General features: G+C 42.6%; 1 protein-coding gene across 2 annotated transcripts in view; it reads left to right on the top strand.

Moving 5' to 3' along the window:
• Positions 1-13,882, top strand: part of LOC311134617 (fatty acid synthase-like) — a 41,593-nt gene extending 27,711 nt beyond the window's left edge. For both annotated transcript variants that reach the window (XM_084168351.1, XM_084168352.1), the window contains 13 exons: positions 260-382; positions 500-723; positions 1,002-1,206; positions 1,380-1,531; positions 1,751-1,842; positions 2,070-2,464; positions 2,651-2,839; positions 2,910-3,137; positions 3,384-3,442; positions 3,541-3,693; positions 7,662-7,760; positions 11,511-11,762; positions 11,852-13,882. In XM_084168351.1, coding sequence (XP_084024477.1) covers positions 260-382; positions 500-723; positions 1,002-1,206; positions 1,380-1,531; positions 1,751-1,842; positions 2,070-2,464; positions 2,651-2,839; positions 2,910-3,137; positions 3,384-3,442; positions 3,541-3,693; positions 7,662-7,760; positions 11,511-11,762; positions 11,852-11,989 — 2,309 coding nt within the window. In that variant the 3' untranslated portion in view covers positions 11,990-13,882. The remainder of the gene's footprint in view (positions 1-259; positions 383-499; positions 724-1,001; positions 1,207-1,379; positions 1,532-1,750; positions 1,843-2,069; positions 2,465-2,650; positions 2,840-2,909; positions 3,138-3,383; positions 3,443-3,540; positions 3,694-7,661; positions 7,761-11,510; positions 11,763-11,851) is intronic.
• The last annotated feature ends 8,169 nt before the right edge of the window (positions 13,883-22,051 follow it).

Raw genomic sequence — 22,051 nt, forward strand, 5'->3', positions numbered from 1 at the left:
GGAGTAAACATGGTGTTGTGTATCCTGGATGTCTCTGTGTTTAGGAGTAAACATGGTGTTGTGTATCCTGGATGTCTCTGTGTTTAGGAGTAAACATGGTGTTGTGTATCCTGGATGTCTCTGTGTTTAGGAGTAAACATGGTGTTGTGTATCCTGGATGTCTCTGTGTTTAGGAGTAAACATGGTGTTGTGTATCCTGGATGTCTCTGTGTTTAGGAGTAAACATGGTGTTGTGTATCCTGGATGTCTCTGTGTTTAGGAGTAAACATGGTGTTGAACTCCCTGGCTGAGGAGAAGCTGCAGGCCAGTCTTCGCTGTCTGGCCCGACACGGACGCTTCCTGGAGATCGGCAAATACGACCTGTCCAACAACTCCCCGCTGGGTCAGTACACAGCACTGCAACTGCTCTCTCCATGGCAGCCATTTTGTGCCCGACTCACTGTGCCACTGCAGCTGATCTTTAGCCGTAATGTCTGACATGCGTCCCTGTTTCCCTCAGGAATGGCTCTCTTCCTGAAGAACGTGGCATTCCACGGGATCCTATTGGACGCCCTGTTTGAGGAGGGAAACAGGGAGTGGGAGGAGGTGTCCCAGCTGCTGAAGGAGGGCATTGTGGGAGGTGTAGTCAAGCCCCTGAGGACTACAGTGTTTGAGAGAGACCAGGTGGAGGAGGCCTTCCGATACATGGCCCAGGGAAAACACATCGGCAAAGTCCAGCTGCAGGTCAGTCACTCTACCATTTCTACTCTTTCCTTAGCTTCTTTTTTTTCTCCCTCACAAAAACAAAAGCTTTTTTCATTTCCTCAAATGTTGCTTTTGCTTCACTTGTTCTCTTCACTTTTCACCTTCCTTTTCCTCTCTACACGACTCTACTTATTAAAACATATTACACTTTTATCACATTGTTATAACACAGTTATTGCTACTAATCAGACTTATCACTGTTTTTAATTCTAGTCAGATTTCTGTGTTGTATCTTACGTTGCTCTCTTTCTCTCTAGGTGCGTTCTGAGGAGATGGGTAATGGTACCCAGGCGATGGGCTCACCCCTCTCCCTCCCCGCCATCTGCCGTACCTTCTGCCCCACCTCCCACTCTTACATCATCACTGGGGGACTGGGTGGCTTCGGGCTGGAGCTCGCCCATTGGCTGACGGAGAGAGGCGCCCGCAAACTGGTGCTCACCTCCAGATCGGGCATCCGCAACGGTAAGAGAGAGACAAGAACTCAGAACTTTTACTTGCATGGCTAACTAGGTTAGTACTCTCCCATTTTGACGTGTGCTGTGTTGTAAAGCCATTATGTTGTTACATTAGCTACACACTGTTGATTTGTTTGTGACAGTCCAGTCACCTTTGCTATTGTCGGTTCATGTTGCTAGGTTACCAGGCGAAGCGCGTGCGTGAGTGGCAGGGGATGGGCGTGCAGGTGCTGGTGTCCACCAGTGATGTCAGCACCCAGGAGGGGGCGGAGCAACTCATCAACGAGGCCTGCAGGCTGGGGCCTGTGGGAGGAGTCTTTCACCTCGCCATGGTAACGCCCCCCTCCTACCTGTACACTGTTCTCACCTGTCTTAACCTGTCTCTCTTTATAACCTGTCTCTCTCACCTGTCCCTGTTTCACCAGTCTTAACCTGTCTCTCTTTATAACCTGTCTCTCTCTAACCTCTCTCTCTTTCTCTCTAACCGGTTTCTCTCTCTAACCAGTCTCTCTATAACCTGTATCTGTCTAACTTGTCTGTGTGTGTACCAGGTGTTGAAGGATGGGATGCTAGAGAATCTGACTCCTCAGCTGTTCCTGGATGTCAACAAACCCAAATATAACGGCACCCTCCACCTGAACAAGTGAGAGGACATTCTCCAGCCTGATATAGTGCTATCCTCAACCTTGGCTCTGCCTCGCTTCCCTCGGAAGAGAGTCAAATTAGTTTGGTTTGAATTTAAGTTAAAATCCAAGACAATGATTGAAAAACAAGAATAATATATATTTTAGAGCAACAAATATTTGAGACCCAAAAACCCACATGATCACATTTTGGAGTGTCTCATTTATGTTTCTTTTTTCTCCTCAGGGTGACCAGAAAGATGTGTCCAGACCTCAGCTACTTCGTAGCCTTCTCCTCTGTGAGCTGCGGCCGTGGCAACGCCGGCCAAAGTAACTATGGTTACGCCAACTCTGCCATGGAGCGCGTGTGTGAGCAGCGGCGCCACGACGGCCTGCCCGGATTGGCTGTCCAGTGGGGCGCCATTGGCGATGTGGGCGTTGTCCTGGAGACCATGGGCGGTAACGACGTGGTGGTGGGTGGGACTCTCCCGCAGCGCATCACTTCCTGTCTGGAGGTGCTGGACCGCTTCCTGTGCGAGCGTCGTCCGGTGATGTCGAGCTTCGTGCTGGCAGAGAGGAGCGTGGTGAAGAGTGAAGGAACAGGACAGAGAGACCTGGTGGAGGCTGTTGCTCATATACTGGGTAAGAGAGTGGTTCCATTCTGGTTTTCTAGAAGTCGTGCTTACTGCCATCTGATTTCGGGAATCTTACAACTGGGATTTCTGGAAAACCTGGGAATTTTGGGAAAGTTACCAGAATTGTGCATCCCTAATTTGGTATGTATTCATCATGTGTGTTTCATGTAACTTCTCACCCTCCCTCTCTTAGGTGTACGTGATGTCAGCAGCCTGAACGCTGACGCCTCATTGGCTGATCTGGGACTAGACTCTCTGATGGGCGTGGAAGTGCGTCAGACACTGGAGCGCGACTACGACATCGTCATGGCGATGAGGGAGATCCGACAACTCACCATCAACAAGCTCCGAGAGCTGTCCAGCCAACCGGCAGGAACAACAGGTGTGTGTTGTGTGTGTGTTTGTATGTGTGTGTGTTTCATGGGCTAATGTCTCCCTCTCTCTCTCTCCAGAGTCCCATCAGTCTCCAGTGAAGAAGGGAGGAGTTCGTTCTCTGTTGGAGTCAGACCTCAGTTTGATGCTGGTCAACCCAGACGGCCCCACGGTCTCGCGTCTCAACGAGGTGCAGAGTGCTGAGCGCCCGCTGTTCCTGGTCCACCCTATAGAGGGCTCCATCGCTGCCTTCCGCACGCTCACCGCCAAGCTCAGTGTTCCCTGCTATGGCCTGGAGTGCACTAAAGGTACACACTAAGAAATACACACACTAAGAAATACACACACTAAGAAATACACATACATACATGCGCGCGCACACACACAAATATACATACACAAACTCCCTCCTCTTTCACACACAGTAATACTGATACAGTCACACTGATACAGTCATACTGACAGTCACACTGATAGTCACACACAGTCTCATTCTAAAGTTGTAAACTTGATGTAAACGACTGAAACCATCCATCTCCCCCCCATCTCTCTAGCTGCTCCTTTGGACAGTATCCAGTCTCTGGCTACATACTATGTGGATTGTATACGTCAGGTACGTAATATACTAACAACAACTTTATTTGTAATGCTACATTTACATACATGATAGATTCATTAGTGATTTATAAATAACTGTCTGTTTGTGTATAGGTGCAATCAGAGGGTCCGTACCGGATCGCGGGATACTCCTTTGGGGCTTGCGTGGCGTTTGAGATGTGTTCTCAGCTGCAGGCCCAGGGTAGAACCGTAGAGTACCTCTTCCTCTTCGACGGATCACACTCCTATGTCGCTGCTTACACGCAGGTGAGCGCTTACACACACACACGGATACAGACACACACACGGATACAGACACACACACGGATACAGACACACACACGGATACAGACACACACACGGATACAGACACACACACGGATACAGACACATACGGATACAGACACACATACGGATACAGACACACACGGATACAGACACATCGGTGATACGTATGTGTGTACATACTGACACACACAGATGACAGGTTAACAGGATGTACATGTACACAGAGGCTCTCTGAAACGTTCAAACTCAGTTCCCTCACAGTGAACTCTACTTCAACACTCCAAACCTCATGATTAACCATAGTGTAGTGTTAGAATACCAACATTAACCATAGTGTAGTGTTAGAATACCAACATTAACCATAGTGTAGTGTTAGAATACCAACATTAACCATAGTGTAGTGTTAGAATACCAACATTAACCATAGTGTAGTGTTAGAATACCAACATTAACCATAGTGTAGTGTTAAAATACCAACATTAACCGTAGTGTTAGAATACCAACATTAACCATAGTGTAGTGTTAGAATACCAACATTAACCATAGTGTAGTGTTAGAATACCAACATTAACCATAGTGTAGTGTTAGAATACCAACATTAACCATATTGTAGTGTTAGAATACCAACATTAACCATAGTGTAGTGTTAGAATACCAACATTAACCATAGTGTAGTGTTAGAATACCAACATTAACCATAGTGTAGTGTTAAAATACCAACATTAACCATATTGTAGTGTTAGAATACCAACATTAACCATAGTGTAGTGTTAGAATACCAACATTAACCATAGTGTAGTGTTAGAATACCAACATTAACCATAGTGTAGTATTAGAATACCAACATTAACCATAGTGTAGTGTTAGAATACCAACATTAACCATAGTGTAGTGTTAAAATACCAACATTAACCGTAGTGTTAGAATACCAACATTAACCATAGTGTAGTGTTAGAATACCAACATTAACCATAGTGTAGTGTTAGAATACCAACATTAACCATAGTGTAGTGTTAGAATACCAACATTAACCATAGTGTAGTGTTAGAATACCAACATTATCCATAGTGTAGTGTTAAAATACCAACATTAACCGTAGTGTTAGAATACCAACATTAACCATAGTGTAGTGTTAGAATACCAACATTAACCATAGTGTAGTGTTAGAATACCAACATTAACCATAGTGTAGTGTTAGAATACCAACATTATCCATAGTGTAGTGTTAGAATACCAACATTAACCATAGTGTAGTGTTAAAATACCAACATTAACCGTAGTGTTAGAATACCAACATTAACCATAGTGTAGTGTTAGAATACCAACATTAACCATAGTGTAGTGTTAGAATACCAACATTAACCATAGTGTAGAGATAGAATACCAACATTAACCATAGTGTAGAGATAGAATACCAACATTACCCATAGTGTAGTGTTAAAATACCAACATTAACCGTAGTGTTAGAATACCAACATTAACCATAGTGTAGTGTTAGAATACCAACATTAACCATAGTGTAGTGTTAGAATACCAACATTAACCATAGTGTAGAGATAGAATACCAACATTAACCATAGTGTAGTGTTAGAATACCAACATTAACCATAGTGTAGTGTTAGAATACCAACATTAACCATAGTGTAGTGTTAGAATACCAACATTAACCATAGTGTAGTGTTAGAATACCAACATTAACCATAGTGTAGTGTTAGAATACCAACATTAACCATAGTGTAGTGTTAGAATACCAACATTAACCATAGTGTAGTGTTAGAATACCAACATTAACCATAGTGTAGTGTTAGAATACCAACATTAACCATAGTGTAGTGTTAGAATACCAACATTAACCATAGTGTAGTGTTAGAATACCAACATTAACCATAGTGTAGAGATAGAATACCAACATTAACCATAGTGTAGAGATAGAATACCAACATTAACCATAGTGTAGAGATAGAATACCAACATTAACCATAGTGTAGTGTTAAAATACCAACATTAACCATAGTGTAGTGTTAGAATACCAACATTAACCATAGTGTAGTGTTAGAATACCAACATTAACCATAGTGTAGTGTTAGAATACCAACATTAACCATAGTGTAGAGATAGAATACCAACATTAACCATAGTGTAGTGTTAGAATACCAACATTAACCATAGTGTAGTGTTAGAATACCAACATTAACCATAGTGTAGTGTTAGAATACCAACATTAACCATAGTGTAGTGTTAGAATACCAACATTAACCATAGTGTAGAGATAGAATACCAACATTAACCATAGTGTAGTGTTAGAATACCAACATTAACCATAGTGTAGTGTTAGAATACCAACATTAACCATAGTGTAGTGTTAGAATACCAACATTAACCATAGTGTAGTGTTAGAATACCAACATTAACCATAGTGTAGTGTTAGAATACCAACATTAACCATAGTGTAGTGTTAGAATACCAACATTAACCATAGTGTAGTGTTAGAATACCAACATTAACCATAGTGTAGTGTTAGAATACCAACATTAACCATAGTGTAGTGTTAGAATACCAACATTAACCATAGTGTAGTGTTAAAATACCAACATTAACCGTAGTGTTAGAATACCAACATTAACCATAGTGTAGTGTTAGAATACCAACATTAACCATAGTGTAGTGTTAGAATACCAACATTAACCATAGTGTAGTGTTAAAATACCAACATTAACCGTAGTGTTAGAATACCAACATTAACCATAGTGTAGTGTTAGAATACCAACATTAACCATAGTGTAGAGATAGAATACCAACATTAACCATAGTGTAGAGATAGAATACCAACATTACCCATAGTGTAGTGTTAGAATACCAACATTAACCATAGTGTAGTGTTAGAATACCAACATTAACCATAGTGTAGTGTTAGAATACCAACATTAACCATAGTGTAGTGTTAGAATACCAACATTAACCATAGTGTAGTGTTAGAATACCAACATTAACCATAGTGTAGTGTTAGAATACCAACATTAACCATAGTGTAGTGTTAGAATACCAACATTAACCATAGTGTAGTGTTAGAATACCAACATTAACCATAGTGTAGTGTTAGAATACCAACATTAACCATAGTGTAGTGTTAAAATACCAACATTAACCGTAGTGTTAGAATACCAACATTAACCATAGTGTAGTGTTAGAATACCAACATTAACCATAGTGTAGTGTTAGAATACCAACATTAACCATAGTGTAGTGTTAAAATACCAACATTAACCGTAGTGTTAGAATACCAACATTAACCATAGTGTAGTGTTAGAATACCAGCATTAACCATAGTGTAGTGTTAGAATACCAACATTAACCATAGTGTAGTGTTAGAATACCAACATTATCCATAGTGTAGTGTTAAAATACCAACATTAACCGTAGTGTTAGAATACCAACATTAACCATAGTGTAGTGTTAGAATACCAACATTATCCATAGTGTAGTGTTAGAATACCAACATTAACCATAGTGTAGTGTTAGAATACCAACATTAACCGTAGTGTTAGAATACCAACATTAACCATAGTGTAGTGTTAGAATACCAACATTAACCATAGTGTAGAGATAGAATACCAACATTAACCATAGTGTAGTGTTAGAATACCAACATTAACCATAGTGTAGTGTTAGAATACCAACATTAACCATAGTGTAGTGTTAGAATACCAACATTAACCATAGTGTAGTGTTAGAATACCAACATTAACCATAGTGTAGTGTTAGAATACCAACATTAACCATAGTGTAGAGATAGAATACCAACATTAACCATAGTGTAGTGTTAGAATACCAACATTAACCATAGTGTAGTGTTAGAATACCAACATTAACCATAGTGTAGTGTTAGAATACCAACATTAACCATAGTGTAGAGATAGAATACCAACATTAAGTCATTTTCCTTTCAGAGCTACAAATCCAAGCTGACCCCTGGTAAAGAGTCGGAGGCAGAGACTGAAGCCATGTGTGCCTTCATCCAGCAGTTTACTGGCATCGAGTACAACAAGGTACAACACTTTGCAACACTTTAATTACAGTTGAAGTCGGAAGTTTACATACACTTAGGTTGGAGTCATAAACTCGTTTTTCAACCACTCCACAAATTTCCTGTTAACAAACTATAGTTTTGGCAAGTCGGTTAGGACATTTACTTTGTGCGTGACACAAGTAATTTTTCCAACAATTGTTTACAGACAGATTATTTCACTTATAATTCATTGTATCACAATTCCAGTGGTTCAGAAGTTTACATACACTAAGTTGACTGTGCCTTTAAACAGCTTAAAAAATTCCAGAAAATTATGTCATGGCTTTAGAAGCTTCTGATATGCTAATTAACATCATTTGAGTCAATTGGAGGTGTACCTGTGGATGTATTTCAAGGCCTACCTTCAAACCCAGTGCCTCTTTGCTTGACATCATGGGAAAATCAAAAGAAATCAGCTAAGACCTCAGAATTTTTTTTGTAGACCTCCACAAGTCTGGTTCATCCTTGGGAGCAATTTCCAAGCACCTGAAGGTACCACGTCCATCTGTAGAAACAATAGTACGCAAGTATAAACACCATGGGACCACGCAGCCGTCATACCGCTCAGGAAGGAGCTCCTAGAGATGAACGTACTTTGGTGCGAAAAGTGCAAATCAATCCCAGAACAACAGCAAAGGACCTTGTGAAGATGCTGGAGAAAACAGGTACAAAAGTATCTATATCCACAGTAAAACGAGTCCTATATCGACATAACCTGAAAGGCTGCTCAGCAAGGACGAAGCCACTGCTCCAAAACCGCCATAAAAAGCCAGACTACAGTTTGCAACTGCACATGGGGACAAAGATCGTACCTTTTGGAGAAATGTCCTCTGGTCTGATGAAACAAAAATAGAACTGTTTGGCCATAATGACCATCGGTATGTTTGGAGGAAAAAGGGGGCGGCTTGCAAGCCGAAGAACACCATCCCAACCGTGAAGAACGGGGGTGGCAGCATCATGCTGTGGGGATGCTTTGCTGCAGGAGGGACTGGTGCACTTCACAAAATAGATGGCAACATGAGGAAGGAAAATGATGTGGATATATTGAAGCAACATCTCAAGACATCAGTCAGGAAGTTAAAGCTTGGTTGCAAATGGGTCTAAACAAATGGACAATGACCCCAAGCATACTTCCAAAGTTGTGGCAAAATGGCTTAAGGACAACAAAGTCAAGGTATTGGAGTGGCCATCACAAAGCCCTGACCTCAATCCTATAGAAAATGTGTGGTAGAACTGAAAAAGCGTGTGCGAGCAAGGAGGCCTACAAACCTGACTCAGTTACACCAGCTCTGTCAGGAGGAATTTTTACTAGGATTAAATGTCAGGAATTGTGAAAAACTGAGTTTAAATGTATTTGGCTAAGGTGTATGTAAACTTCCGACTTCAACTGTATATACACTATATATGTATACTTTCATTTATTTTCATTTGGCCCTCTCTCTTTTTCTCCTTCTCTCTCTGTTTCTCTCTCTCTCTCTCTCTCTCTCTCGCTCTCTCTCTCTCGCTCTCTCTCTCTCTCTCTCTCTCTCTCTCTCTCTCTCTCTCTCTCTCTCTCTCTCTCTCTCTCTCTCTCTCTCTCTCTCTCTCTCTCTCTCTCTCTCTCTCTCTCTCTCTCTCTCTCTCTGTGTACCTCTCTCTCTCTCTGTGTACCTCCCTCTCTCTCTGTACCTCCCTCTCTCTCTGTACCTCCCTCTCTCTCTGTACCCCCCCTCATTCTCCCTCTTTCTCTACCCCCTCTCTCAATTTCAATGTTCAATTTAAGGGCTTTATTGGCATGGGAAACGTATGTTAACATTGCCAAAGCAAGTGAAGTAGATAGTAAACAAAAGTGAAATAAACAATAAATATTAACAGTAAACATTACACTCAGAAGTTCTAAAAGAATAAAGACATTTCAAATGTCATTATGTGTATATATACAGTGTTGTTACAATGTGCAAATAGTTAAAGTACAAATGGGAAAATATATAAACATAAATGAGTTGTATTTACAATGGTGTTTGTTCTTCACTGGTTGCCCTTTTCTTGTGGCAACAGGTCACACATCTTGCTGCTGTGATGGCACACTGTGGTATTTCACCCAGTAGATAAGGGAGTTTATCAAAATTGGGTTTGTTTTCGAATTATTTGTGGGTCTGTGTAATCTGAGGGAAATATGTGTCTCTAATATGGTCATACATTTGGCAGGAGGTTAGGAAGTGCAGCTCAGTTTCCACCTCATTTTGTGGGCAGTGTGCACGAATCCTGTCTTCTCCAGGTCGGCCTACGGCGGCCTTTTTCAATAGCAAGGCTATGCTCACTGAGTCTTTACATAGTCAAAGCTTTCCTTAATTTGGGGTCAGTTACAGTGGTCAGGTATTCTGCCACTGTGTGCTCTCTGTTTAGGGCCAAATAGCATTCCAGTTTGCTCAGTGTTTTTGGTAAATTCTTTCCACTGTGTTAAGTAATTATCTTTTTGGTTTTCTCATGATTTGGTTGGGTCTAATTGTTTTGCTGTCTTGGGGCTCTGTGGGGTCTGTTTGTGTTTCTGAACAGAGCCCCAAGACCAGCTTGCTTAGGGGACTCTTCTCCAGGTTAATCTCTCTGTAGGTGATGGCTTTGTTATGGAAGGTTTGGGAATCATTTCCTTTTAGGTGGTGGTAGATTTTTAACGGCTCTTTTCTGGATTTAATAATTAGCGGGTATCGGCCGAATTCTGCTCTGCATGCATTATTTGGTGTTTTATGTTGTACACAAAGGATATTTTTGCAGAATTCTGCATGCAGTCTCAATTTGGTGTTTGTCCCATTTTGTGAATTCATGGTTGGTGAGTGGACCCCAGACCTCACAACCATAAAGGACAATGGGTTCTATAACTGATTCAAGTATTTTTTAGCCAGATCCTAATTGGGATGTCGAATGTTATGTTCCTTTTGATGGCGTAGAAGGCCCTTCTTGCCTTGTCTCTCAGATCGTTCACAGCTTTGTGGAAGTTGCCTATGGTGTTGATGTTTAGGCCGAGGTGTGTGTATACATCGTTTTTATGTGCTCTAGGGCAATGGTGTCTAGATGGAATTTGTATTTGTGGTCCTGACAACTGGACCCTTTTTGGAACACCATTATTTTTGTCTTACTGAGGATTACTGTCAGGGCCTAGGTCTGACAGAATCTGTGCAGAAGATCTAGGTGCTGCTGTAGGCCTTCCTTGGTTGGTGACAGAAGCACCAGATCATCAGCAAACAGTAGACATTTGACTTCAGATTCTAGTAGGGTGAGGCCGGGTGCTGCAGACTGTTCTAGTGCCCTCGCCAATTGGATGATATATGTATGTTGAAGAGGGTGGAGCTCAAGCTGCATCCCTGTCTCACACCACGGCCCTGTGGAAAGGAATGTGTGTTTTTTGCCAATTTTAACTTCACACTTGTTGTTTGTGTACATGGATTTTATAATGTTGTATGTTTTTCCCCCAACACCACTTTCCATCAATTTGTATAGCAGACCCTCATGCCAAATTGAGTCAAAAGCTTTTTTGAAATCAACAAAGCATGAGGAGACTTTGCCTTTGTTTTGGTTTGTTTCTTTGTCAATTAGGGTGTGCAGGGTGAATACGTTGTCTGTCGTACAGTAATTTGGTAAAAAGGCAATTTTGATATTTGCTCAGTATATTGTTTTCACTGAGGAAATGTACGAGTCTGCTGTTAATTATAACCCTAATTGACCTATTATAACCCCTCCCCCCACCTCTTTCTAGTTGTTGGAGACCCTCCTCCCTCTGTCTGATCTGAAGGCCCGTGTCAACATGGCGGTGGACCTCATCACCTCCAGCCATAAGAACGTCAGTAAAGACTCCCTGCGATTCGCCGCCGCCACATTCTACTACAAACTCAAGGCTGCCGACAGTTACATTCCAGCAACCAAATACCATGGCAACGTCACCCTGCTCCGCGCCAAGGCCAGCAGTGACTACGGAGACAACCTGGGGGCTGACTACAAACTGAGCGAGGTGATTGCACGTGCGCACACACAACACACACACACACACACACTTACACACAAACATCTTCTATAATAACAGGCTTTGTTTCTCCCCAGGTGTGTGATGGTAAGGTGTTGGTCCACGTCATTGAGGGAGACCACCGCAGCTTCCTTGAAGGAGAAGGGGTGGAGTCTATCAGCAACATCATCCACAGCACATTGGCCGAGCCACACATCAGTGCCCGAGAGGGTTAGACCAGTCCCGCCCATTCACAGCCCTCTCCCATCATGAAATCTTAACCCCATTGGTCAATATATATAATGGACGCAACCCTCAACCTATTAAAGCTCTTGGCTCACTGCCACAGGGTATGTTCCCATGGGAACAAAACGTGCTGTATGTAATGCTACCAATAAGGTCTTCTCTTTTTATTTTTTAAAATCTTGTCTCTTCATCATGTTTTGAATGGTAGAATAAGTCTCCATACTGATAATCCTGCTACAACTGGAAACCCGCTGGCTCAACCCTATAGCTAGCCTAGCATGTGAGCCTTGCTGTGTTGCCAACTGACTAGTGACTAGATAACCTACCTAGCTGCTGTGTTATGATCCTGCTAAAGGGTGTGTCGTTACCTTGGTGATAAAGCTGTGTGGATGGACCCTTTACCTACTCATTGTGTGTTTGTGCGTGTATGTGCATGTTTTATTGTATGCCAAACCCTAACAGTGCCCAAATGATGCAGACATGGGTCTGTTCCTCCAGGACATAGCCTCCTGTCTCTCACATGTCTTTCATCTGTTCAAGCTCTGTACCTGTTACCAGGAAGTTGACATTGTTACATGGTTGTCTGTGTCTGGGGAAGTTTTATTTTCTGTTTGTATTGCATCAGTGTTTGTTTACCAGCTTTGGTCAGAAGTTGAGTTAAGATCCCTATTTTAGTAGATTTTGATGTTTGTTTTGTTTCCTTGTAGAGATACAGTGGCTGATGTAGTGTTGTTACACTGATCCACTTAAGGTAGGTTCACACAGTGAAATGCAGAAGACTCCCCAACTTGACAACTAAAGGTCTTACTGTCGCTACAAGGAAATTGATAAAGTGTTTGACTGATACCATATTTGATCAAGTTAATAACTTTATTACCTATTCAGCTGTTTACTGGAAATAAGACTCTGTCTTTCCAGTTAAGAACCTTTTGAAAACAACAGTATTCTTCTGGGTTGAGATCTGGGTGTGTTGTCATTCCTGTGTGAGTACACCTTTAAGAGGACTGATTGGATATCTACAGTTCACATTTCTATGACGTCGGCTTCTTTGACAGGAAAAAAAGTAATTTAAATTGCTGCTGTTTAAGAATGTTCAATGTAACTAGCTACAATGGATTACTAATATTACTAAATTAACATTGTTTTCTTTTCCTTAAATGGGAAGACATTTTCCAACATTCCTGAAATATTGTTACACAAGACTAATGTAAAAAACAAAACAAAAAAGTACTACTGCTGGCAACATGCAATGCTTCAAAACGCATTGGCACTTGTTTGAAAGGAAATGGAGCAATGGTCCAGTATTTGGGTAGTGCCATACAAGTGATGTCCTGCTAAACCTATTGTCGTGTTCACTAGGGCACAATGTAGCAAAATGCTTTGCAACTGAAAACGAGCATTCATTTTTTGTGCCCACTGAACATGACCTGATTTTACTGTCTCACTGAAAGAGTAGTAGTTTGTCCATGCTTCCATTTTGTTTGTGATGTGGAATCATTGATCTGAAGAACGGGCCTTGTTGAGGAGTAGGTAGAATTTACCCCTAACCACTAGTCCAGGAACAGATACTTTACTGTCCTCCTGTTAGGACTGTGGGTAGGGTAATCTGATCCTAGATCTGTGGTTACGAGGCAACTTTATACCTCCAGCTGTTTTTGACTCCCATGACCTTTGCTGACCCCTGAAGGTCCTCTAAGATCTGGGGTCCAATCCCAGAATGCAACAGACTGACCTGACTTCTGAGACTTCTAATCAGGTCTATGAAGTGTCAGGTGACTAATTTGAACACTGTGATTGGCTGCAGTAAAAAGGAGGAGGAAATTGACGGTGTGTTCCTCTAGTTGTATTTATTGTATTAGTCTAAATAAAGAGCTATTACTAACGTCCTGCCTCACTGTCTGTCTGGTCTATATAAACTTAACAAATAAATTATAGTTCTCAACAAGTAGTCTCCTCAGAGTATTCAACTGATTTGAGAGGTGGGCATGGAATAGAAGGAGAACTTGTTATGCACCAAACACATTTACATTTACATTTACGTCATTTAGCAGACGGTCTTATCCAGAGCGACTTACAGTTTAGTGCATACATTTTTTATTTATTTTTTATACTGGCCCCCCGTGGGAATCGAACCCACAACCCTGGCGTTGCAAACGCCATGCTCTAACAACTGAGCTACCTCCCTGCCGGCCATTCCCTCCCCTACCCTAGACGACGCTGGGCCAATTGTGCGCCGCCCCATTGGTCTCCCGGTTGCGGCCGGCTACGACAGAGCCTGGATTCGAACCAGGATCTCTAGTGGCACAGCTAGCACTGCGATGCAGTGCCTTAGACCACTGCGCCACTTTATTGCCCTGGGCAAGTGAACTGAGCAGTTGGACCCCATTTGAGCAGCTCACATTTATTTTACTGAAAACAATCAACCACACTGCAAATAATTCCTGTAGCCTAAAACTGATCTTTCTGGTTCCTCCTAACTGTCAGTCTTTCACTTCAACAAGTTATGAAATTTGTCTGTAAACAGCTTTTTTCACAAGTGTCTAATCTTCGGGCAATAATAATCATCGGGCATTCATAAAATACTCCTGGCCTTTCACACTTTAATGTCAATCCCTGCGTATAACTGACCATACATCCCCACACATTCCGTATGTAATCAGATGTCCTATATCTCTAAATGGGTGTTATTTCTTTGCTGGTCATGTGTTTATCGTATAGACGTTACCACTAAAAAGTCACACAGCATTCTGCTACTACACACTACAGGTCTGCCTTTAAAGTTACTATGAGTTTCAGTACAGATGATGTGAGTGAGAGCGATAAGATGCATGCACACATGACTGTCAGTCACGTTGGGTAAAAGCGTCTGCTAAATGGCATATTATTATATATTATAAGAAACAAGACCACTGGATTGACCTTTCAGTCCAACAGGGGGCTTTCTACCGCTCAGACACGAGGAATGCATCCCAAATGAAACCTATTCTCTACGTACTGCTCTGGTCAAATGTAGTGCACTATGTAGGGAATAGGGTGCCATTTGGGACGCAGACTGGGACACTCATAGAGGAGACAGACTGATTAAACCACAGCCTTGGATGTTCAAAGGCTGTTATGATACAGAGAGAGAGAGAGAGACATCTAAATGCATATGCCCTCACTGTCCTCTCTCCGTTGGTGTTCATCATCTGAATAAAGTCAATGAACTGCTGTCTATCTGTCCTATCATCTCACATGTATTTACCTGGTCCAGGCATCCATGTAGGCGACAAAATAAGTCAATAAATCTATCATTTCAGAGCTTGAGAAGAAAATACTTTTATCCACATTTCTATCCACAGCCACAAAGTTGACGTGAGGACGAGTTTACAACAGGACTGCACGTTAGGATTGGTCTTCCTCAATGATGATAAATGATAGATATTGGTATTATGATGCTATCTGTGTTGGGTGGATGGATGCATGGTGGCCTACGACTAGGTAATGATGTTATACTGAATGGTTATTAGAGACTACAGCAGCAGAGCTCATCTCATAGAGGATCAGTCACAGATCCATCTCTTTTTCATCTCAATCTCTGTAACACTATATCTAGTCTCTACCTCTCACTCTCTCTTTCTCTCACACTATTTCTCTACCTCTTTCCCTCTCTTGCTTTCTCTAACTTCTTTCCTTCTCTGTCACTCTTTCTTCCTCTCTTCTTCCTCTTTCTCTCTCTCTCTCTCGCGTTCTCTCTCGCTCTCTCGCTCTTTCCTGTGTCAATTGATCTCACTTATTCCATTAGAGATCTTCAGCACAGGTCAATGAGTTAATGAGTATCTGGGGTTGAACCAGAGCTGTTGGATGGTAGGCAGTTCAATTATCTCATGAACACCGCCCCCATGCATCAACATTCCTTTGTTTTGAAAGGGAATATGCACTGGTTGAATCAACGTTGTTTCCACGTCAGTTCGATTAAATTACGTTGAACCAACGTGGAATAGACGTTGACGTCTGTGCCCAGTGGGTAGGTTGGTGTGATTCTCTGAATGGAGATTCATTAACAAAGGTGATCTTCAACTAAGACCCTTGCCTTTCCCCATGGGCAAAAGTGGTTGTGATTATGAAGTCATTTCAAACAGCTTTAACCGGTAGGATGTGATTGCTTTTGGGCGTTCTATTGTTACAGGGGGGAGCAGGGTTACTCTGATACTCTGCTGAGTCAGTTGGGGAAATAGCGTCAAGGAATGATGTCACCAGTCAGGTGACAAAGCCTCAGACCAGGGTTGTGGTCAATTGACACTAAATTTATACTGAACAAAAATATAAACACAACATGTAAGGTGCTGGTCCCATGTTTCATGAGCTGAAATAAAAGATCCCAGAAAAATGTATTTCTCTCAGATTTTGTGCAGACATTTGTTTACATCCCTGTTAGCATTTCTCCTTTGCCAAGATAATCCATCCACCTGACTGGTGTGGCATATCAAGAAGCTGATTAAACAGTATCATCATTACAAAGGTGCACCTTGTGCTGGTGACAATAAAAGGCCACTAAAATTAGCAGTTTTGTCACACAACACAATGCCACAGATGTCTAAAAGTTTGATGGAGTGTGCAATTGGCATGATGACTGCAGAAATGTCCACCAGAGCTGTTGCCAGAGAATTGAATGTTAATTTCTCTACCATAAGCCGCCTTCAACGTCATTTTAGAGAATTTGGCAGTACATCCAGCTGGCCTCACAACCCCAGATCATGTGTGACCACGCCAGCCCAGGACCTCCACATCCGGCTTCTTCACCTGTGGGATGGTCTGAGACGAGCCACCCGGACAGCTGATGAAACTGGGTTTACACAACCGAATAATTTCTTTACAAACTGTCAGAAACCGTCTCAGGGAAGCTCATCTGCGTGCTCATCATCCTCACCAGGGTCTTGACCTGACTGCAGTTCGGCGTCGTGACCGACTTCAGTGGGAAAATGCTTACCTTCAATGGCCACTGGCACGCTGGAGAAGTGTGCTCTTCACAGATTAATCCCGGTTTCAACTGTACCGAGCAGATAGCAGACAGCGTCTATTGCGTCGTGTGGGCAAGCGAATTGCTGATATCAACGTTGTGAACAGAGTGCCCCATGGTGGCGGTGGGGTTTTGGTATGGGCAGGCATAAGCTACAGACAATGAACACAATTGCATTTTATCGATGGCAATTTCAATGCACAGAGATAACATGACGAGATCCTGAGGCCCATTGTCGTGCCATTCATCTGCCACCATCACCTCATGTTTCAGCATGATAATGCGCGGCACCATGTCACAAGGATCTGTGCACAATTCCTGGAAGCTGAAAATTTCCCAGTTCTTCCATGGCCTGCATACTCACCAGACATCTCACCCATTGAGCATGTTTGGGATGCTCTGGATCGACGTGTACAACATCGTGTTCCAGTTCCCGCCAATATCCAGCAACTTCGCACAGACATTGAAGAGGAGTGGGACAACATTCCACAGGCCACAATCAACAGCCTGATCAACTCTATGCGAAGGAGATGTGTCACGCTGCATGAGGCAAATGGTGGTCACACCAGATACTGACTGGTTTTCTGATCCACGCTCCTACTTAAAAACAAAAAAGATATCATATCTGTGTTCCCAGTCATGTGAAATCCTTAGATTAGGGCCTAATTTATTTATTTCAATTGACTGATTTCCTTATTTGAACTGTAACTCAGTAAAATCTTTGAAATTGTTGCATGTTGCGTTTATGCAGTGGGGAGAACAAGTATTTGATACACTGCCGATTTTGCAGGTTTTCCTAATTACAAAGCATGTAGAGGTCTGTCATTTTTATCATATGTACACTTAAACTGTGAGAGACGGAATCTAAAACAAAAATCCAGAAAATCACATTGTATGATTTTTAAGTAATTCATTTGCATTTCATTGCATGACATAAGTATTTGATACATCAGAAAAGCAGAACTTAATATTTGGTACAGAAACCTTTGTTTGCAATTACAGAGATCATACGTTTCCTGTAGGTCTTGACCAGGTTTGCACACACTGCAGCAGGGATTTTGGCCCACTCCTCCATACAGACCTTCTCCAGATCCTTCAGGTTTCGGGGCTGTCGCTGGGCAATACGGACTTTCAGCTCCCTCCAAAGATTTTCTATTGGGTTCAGGTCTGGAGACTGTCTAGGCCACTCCAGGACCTTGAGATGCTTCTTACGGAGCCACTCCTTAGTTGCCCTGGCTGTGTGTTTCGGGTCGTTGTCATGCTGGAAGACCCAGCCACGACCCATCTTCAATGCTCTTACTGAGGGAAGGAGGTTGTTGGCCAAAATCTCGCGATACATGGCCCCATCCATCCTCCCCTCAATACGGTGCAGTCGTCCTGTCCCCTTTGCAGAAAAGCATCCCCAAATAATGATATTTCCACCTCCATGCTTCACGGTTGGGATGGTGTTCTTGGGGTTGTACTTATCCTTCTTCTTCCTCCAAACACGGCGAGTGGAGTTTAGACCAAAAAGCTCTATTTTTGTCTCATCAGACCACATGACCTTCATCCAGATGGTCATCGGCAAACTTCAGACGGGCCTGGACATGCGCTGGCTTGAGCAGGGGGACCTTGCGTGCGCTGCAGGATTTTAATCCATGACGGCGTAGTGTGTTACTAATGGTTTTCTTTGAGACTGTGGTCCCAGCTCTCTTCAGGTCATTGACCAGGTCCTGCCGTGTAGTTCTGGGCTGATCCCTCACCTTCCTCATGATCATTGATGCCCCACGAGGTGAGATCTTGCATGGAGCCCCAGACCGAGGGTGATTGACCGTCATCTTGAACTTCTTCCATTTTCTAATAATTGCACCAACAGTTGTTGCCTTCTCACCAAGCTGCTTGCCTATTGTCCTGTAGCCCATCCCAGCCTTGTGCAGGTCTACAATGTTATCCCTGATGTCCTTACACAGCTCTCTGGTCTTGGCCATTGTGGAGAGGTTGGAGTCTGTTTGATTGAGTGTGTGGACAGGTGTCTTTTATACAGGTAACGAGTTCAAACAGGTGCAGTTAATACAGGTAATGAGTGGAGAACAGGAGGGCTTCTTAAAGAAAAACGAATAGGTCTGTGAGAGCCGGAATTCTTACTGGTTGGTAGGTGATCAAATACATATGTCATGCAATAAAATGCAAATGAATTACTTAAAAATCATACAATGTGATTTTCTGGATTTTTGTTTTAGATTCCGTCTCTCACAGTTTAAGTGTACATATGATAAAAATGACAGACCTCTACATGCTTTGTAATTAGGAAAACCTGCAAAATCGGCAGTGTATCAAATTTGTTCTCCCCATTGTATTTGTGTTCAGTGAATTGAAAACTTCATTTGAAAGGGACACACCCCACAGGAAGCCGAATTCAAATTGAATTTAATGACAGGAAGTAGAATTTAATAAACAAACCAATCCAAAGACATTCAACTGAGACATAAAACATGAACGTCTCATTACTTTGACACATATTTACCATCACCATCTGCCACTTCTCACTGCAAACATGTCCAACGATATTATAGCACAAAGATAGGCAAAAACTGCTTCTCCAATAGAAATCCCCGATGTCATAGCGACGTTGGCTAGCAAAGCTCAGGCGTAGAAAACATGTAATCAGGTTTAACGGTCGATCTGCGCATGTGGAGGCCATCAAATCAAAGGCATTCCTTCGATATAATGTTGTTTTTTATGAAAATGTGTCAGTTTGTCACTTTCATGAGGTTGGAGTAATAACATGTTCAACTACTTCAGACATTGGCTCGAGGTTGTGCTTTTAGATTATTAGGAAATTAACAACTAAAGAAGAATGTTGCACTTCTCTCATTGACTTCTCAAACCCCAAACCCCGGCTTGGTCTGATTGGTCTGTTTCACAAGTGTTCCCAGAAGTCCCGCAATGTTGTGTCTCTGGAATGCTTGATGTAATGCATTCTGGTAAAAATGATTTTTCTAATACTTAACAGCATGTGTAGTGAATTACAGACAACCCACAAAATATTAGTACCACTTTCATTCTTAAAAACACATTAAAAGAGAATGAGTTTCAAAATTAAATGTTTCAACCATATTTCAACCATATGTTATGCAGCAGGGATCATCAACTAGATTCAGCTGCGGGCCAATTTTTTTTATTGAGCAGATGGTCAGGATGCTGGAACATAATTACAAGATGCCCGCAAGAAGCCCAAACAGATATAATATTTGACTAAAACACAATCATTTCAAACCTTGCTTACATTTGTATACGATCACATACACTGAGTGTACAAAACATTAGGAACACATGCTCCTTCCATGACATAGACTTACCAGGTGAATCCAGGTGAAAGCTATGATCCCTTACATGGGGTTAAAGAACAACTTTTAAGCCTTGAGACAATTGAGACATGGATTGTGTATGTGTGCCATTCAGAGGGTGAATGGGCAAGACAAAATATTAAAGTGCCTTTGAACGGGGTATGGTAGTAGGTGCCAGGCACACTGGTTTGAGTGTGTCAAGAACTGCAACCCTGCTGGGTTTTTCACGCTCAACAGTTTCCCGTGTATATCAAGAATGGTCCACCACCCAAAGAACATCCAGTCAACTTGACACAACTGTGGAAAGTATTGGAGTCAACATGGGCCAGCATCCCTGTGGAACGCTTTCGACATCTTGTAGAGTCCATGCCCCAACTAATTGAGGCTGTTCTGAGGGCAAAAGGGGGTGCAACTCAATATTAGGAAGTTGTTCTTAATGTTTTGTACACTCAGTGTATATCTCTCTATTATGCGTGGGAATACTTTGTGCTGGGTAAGCTGATGGCATGGGCCTGAGACAGGAGTGGATGGCGGACCCAGGACTGAAACTGAGTCGGCCAGTGGGTCCAGGACAGAGCCGGGCATTGGACCCAGAGCTCGGCTGGCCCGAGGACTGGCGATGGGAGCTGTGGAGGTCCGAGTGGGTAGAGCAGTTGAAGGAGCAGTTGAAGGAGCTGGGGAGAGCACTGACTGGAGCACCTCCTGGGGCACTGGTGATCACTGGACATGCTGGAGTCCGAGTGGCGGTTGAACTGGCTGGGCGGCTGTGGCACCCAAGCCGTTTGAGGCTGCTGCACCGCCTGGTACACAGGATCCGGCAGGACAATTGCACGTCTCCGTCTTGAAGGACCATGAAAAAAAGCGCCACCAAATGGTGGTGGTCTTGAAAGAGGTGCCGGTTTAAATTATAGGGACAACTGTCCCAGCGTCCTGGTTAGAGGACGTAGAATGACCAATAGGAGACAGAGATACAATTCATGCGTTTAATACCACACTCAAGACAGACACACACACAGCAAACAGGAAATATTAATGGTGAAAGTGTATAATGTAAGTGGTTTGTGGTCAAAGACACACCAAATCAAATCAAATCAAATCACATTTTATTTGCCACATATGCCGAGTACAACAGGTGTAGACATTACCGTGAAATGCTTACTTACAGCCCTTAACCAACAAGGCATTTATTTTTTTATAAAAAAGTAAAATAAAACAACAACAAAAAAGTGTTGAGAAAAAAAGAGCAGAAGTAAAATAAAATGACAGTGGGAGGCTATATACAGGGGGGTACCGGTGCAGTTACCAAACACCGGTAAGGAAGTCCAGAGGCAGGATTGTCCATGTGGAAAGGGTCCAGATGTGACTTGAGGTGTAGGACATGAGTTTCTAGAGGTTGTCTCAACCTGCCCTCCTTGAAACAGCTAAAGAGTTCAGGGGCAGACTGGTGTCTCCAACCAGGTCATGTAATTCTGGTTACCCTTAGCAACAGTGTTCCAGGAGCAGAGGTGTGAAAGTTGAGGGGCAGAGAGTCGGTCCCCCACTACCTCTGCTCTCTGCAGGGTAAAAAAGGGTCATAGAGTTGTGTCTCTGAGAGAGAGTAAGTGAGGACCCTGAGAAGTACTCATGGGCAACCGGAAAGGTTTTCTACAATATTTCTGTCAGTCATTTTGTCTTCCTGGCAATATGGAGACATTATCTTCTGTAGCCTTACCTTCAGGCTTCGCGAT

Source organism: Coregonus lavaretus (assembly GCF_964263955.1).
Source record: "Coregonus lavaretus genome assembly, chromosome: 1".
NCBI classification, from domain to species: Eukaryota; Metazoa; Chordata; class Actinopteri; order Salmoniformes; family Salmonidae; genus Coregonus; species Coregonus lavaretus.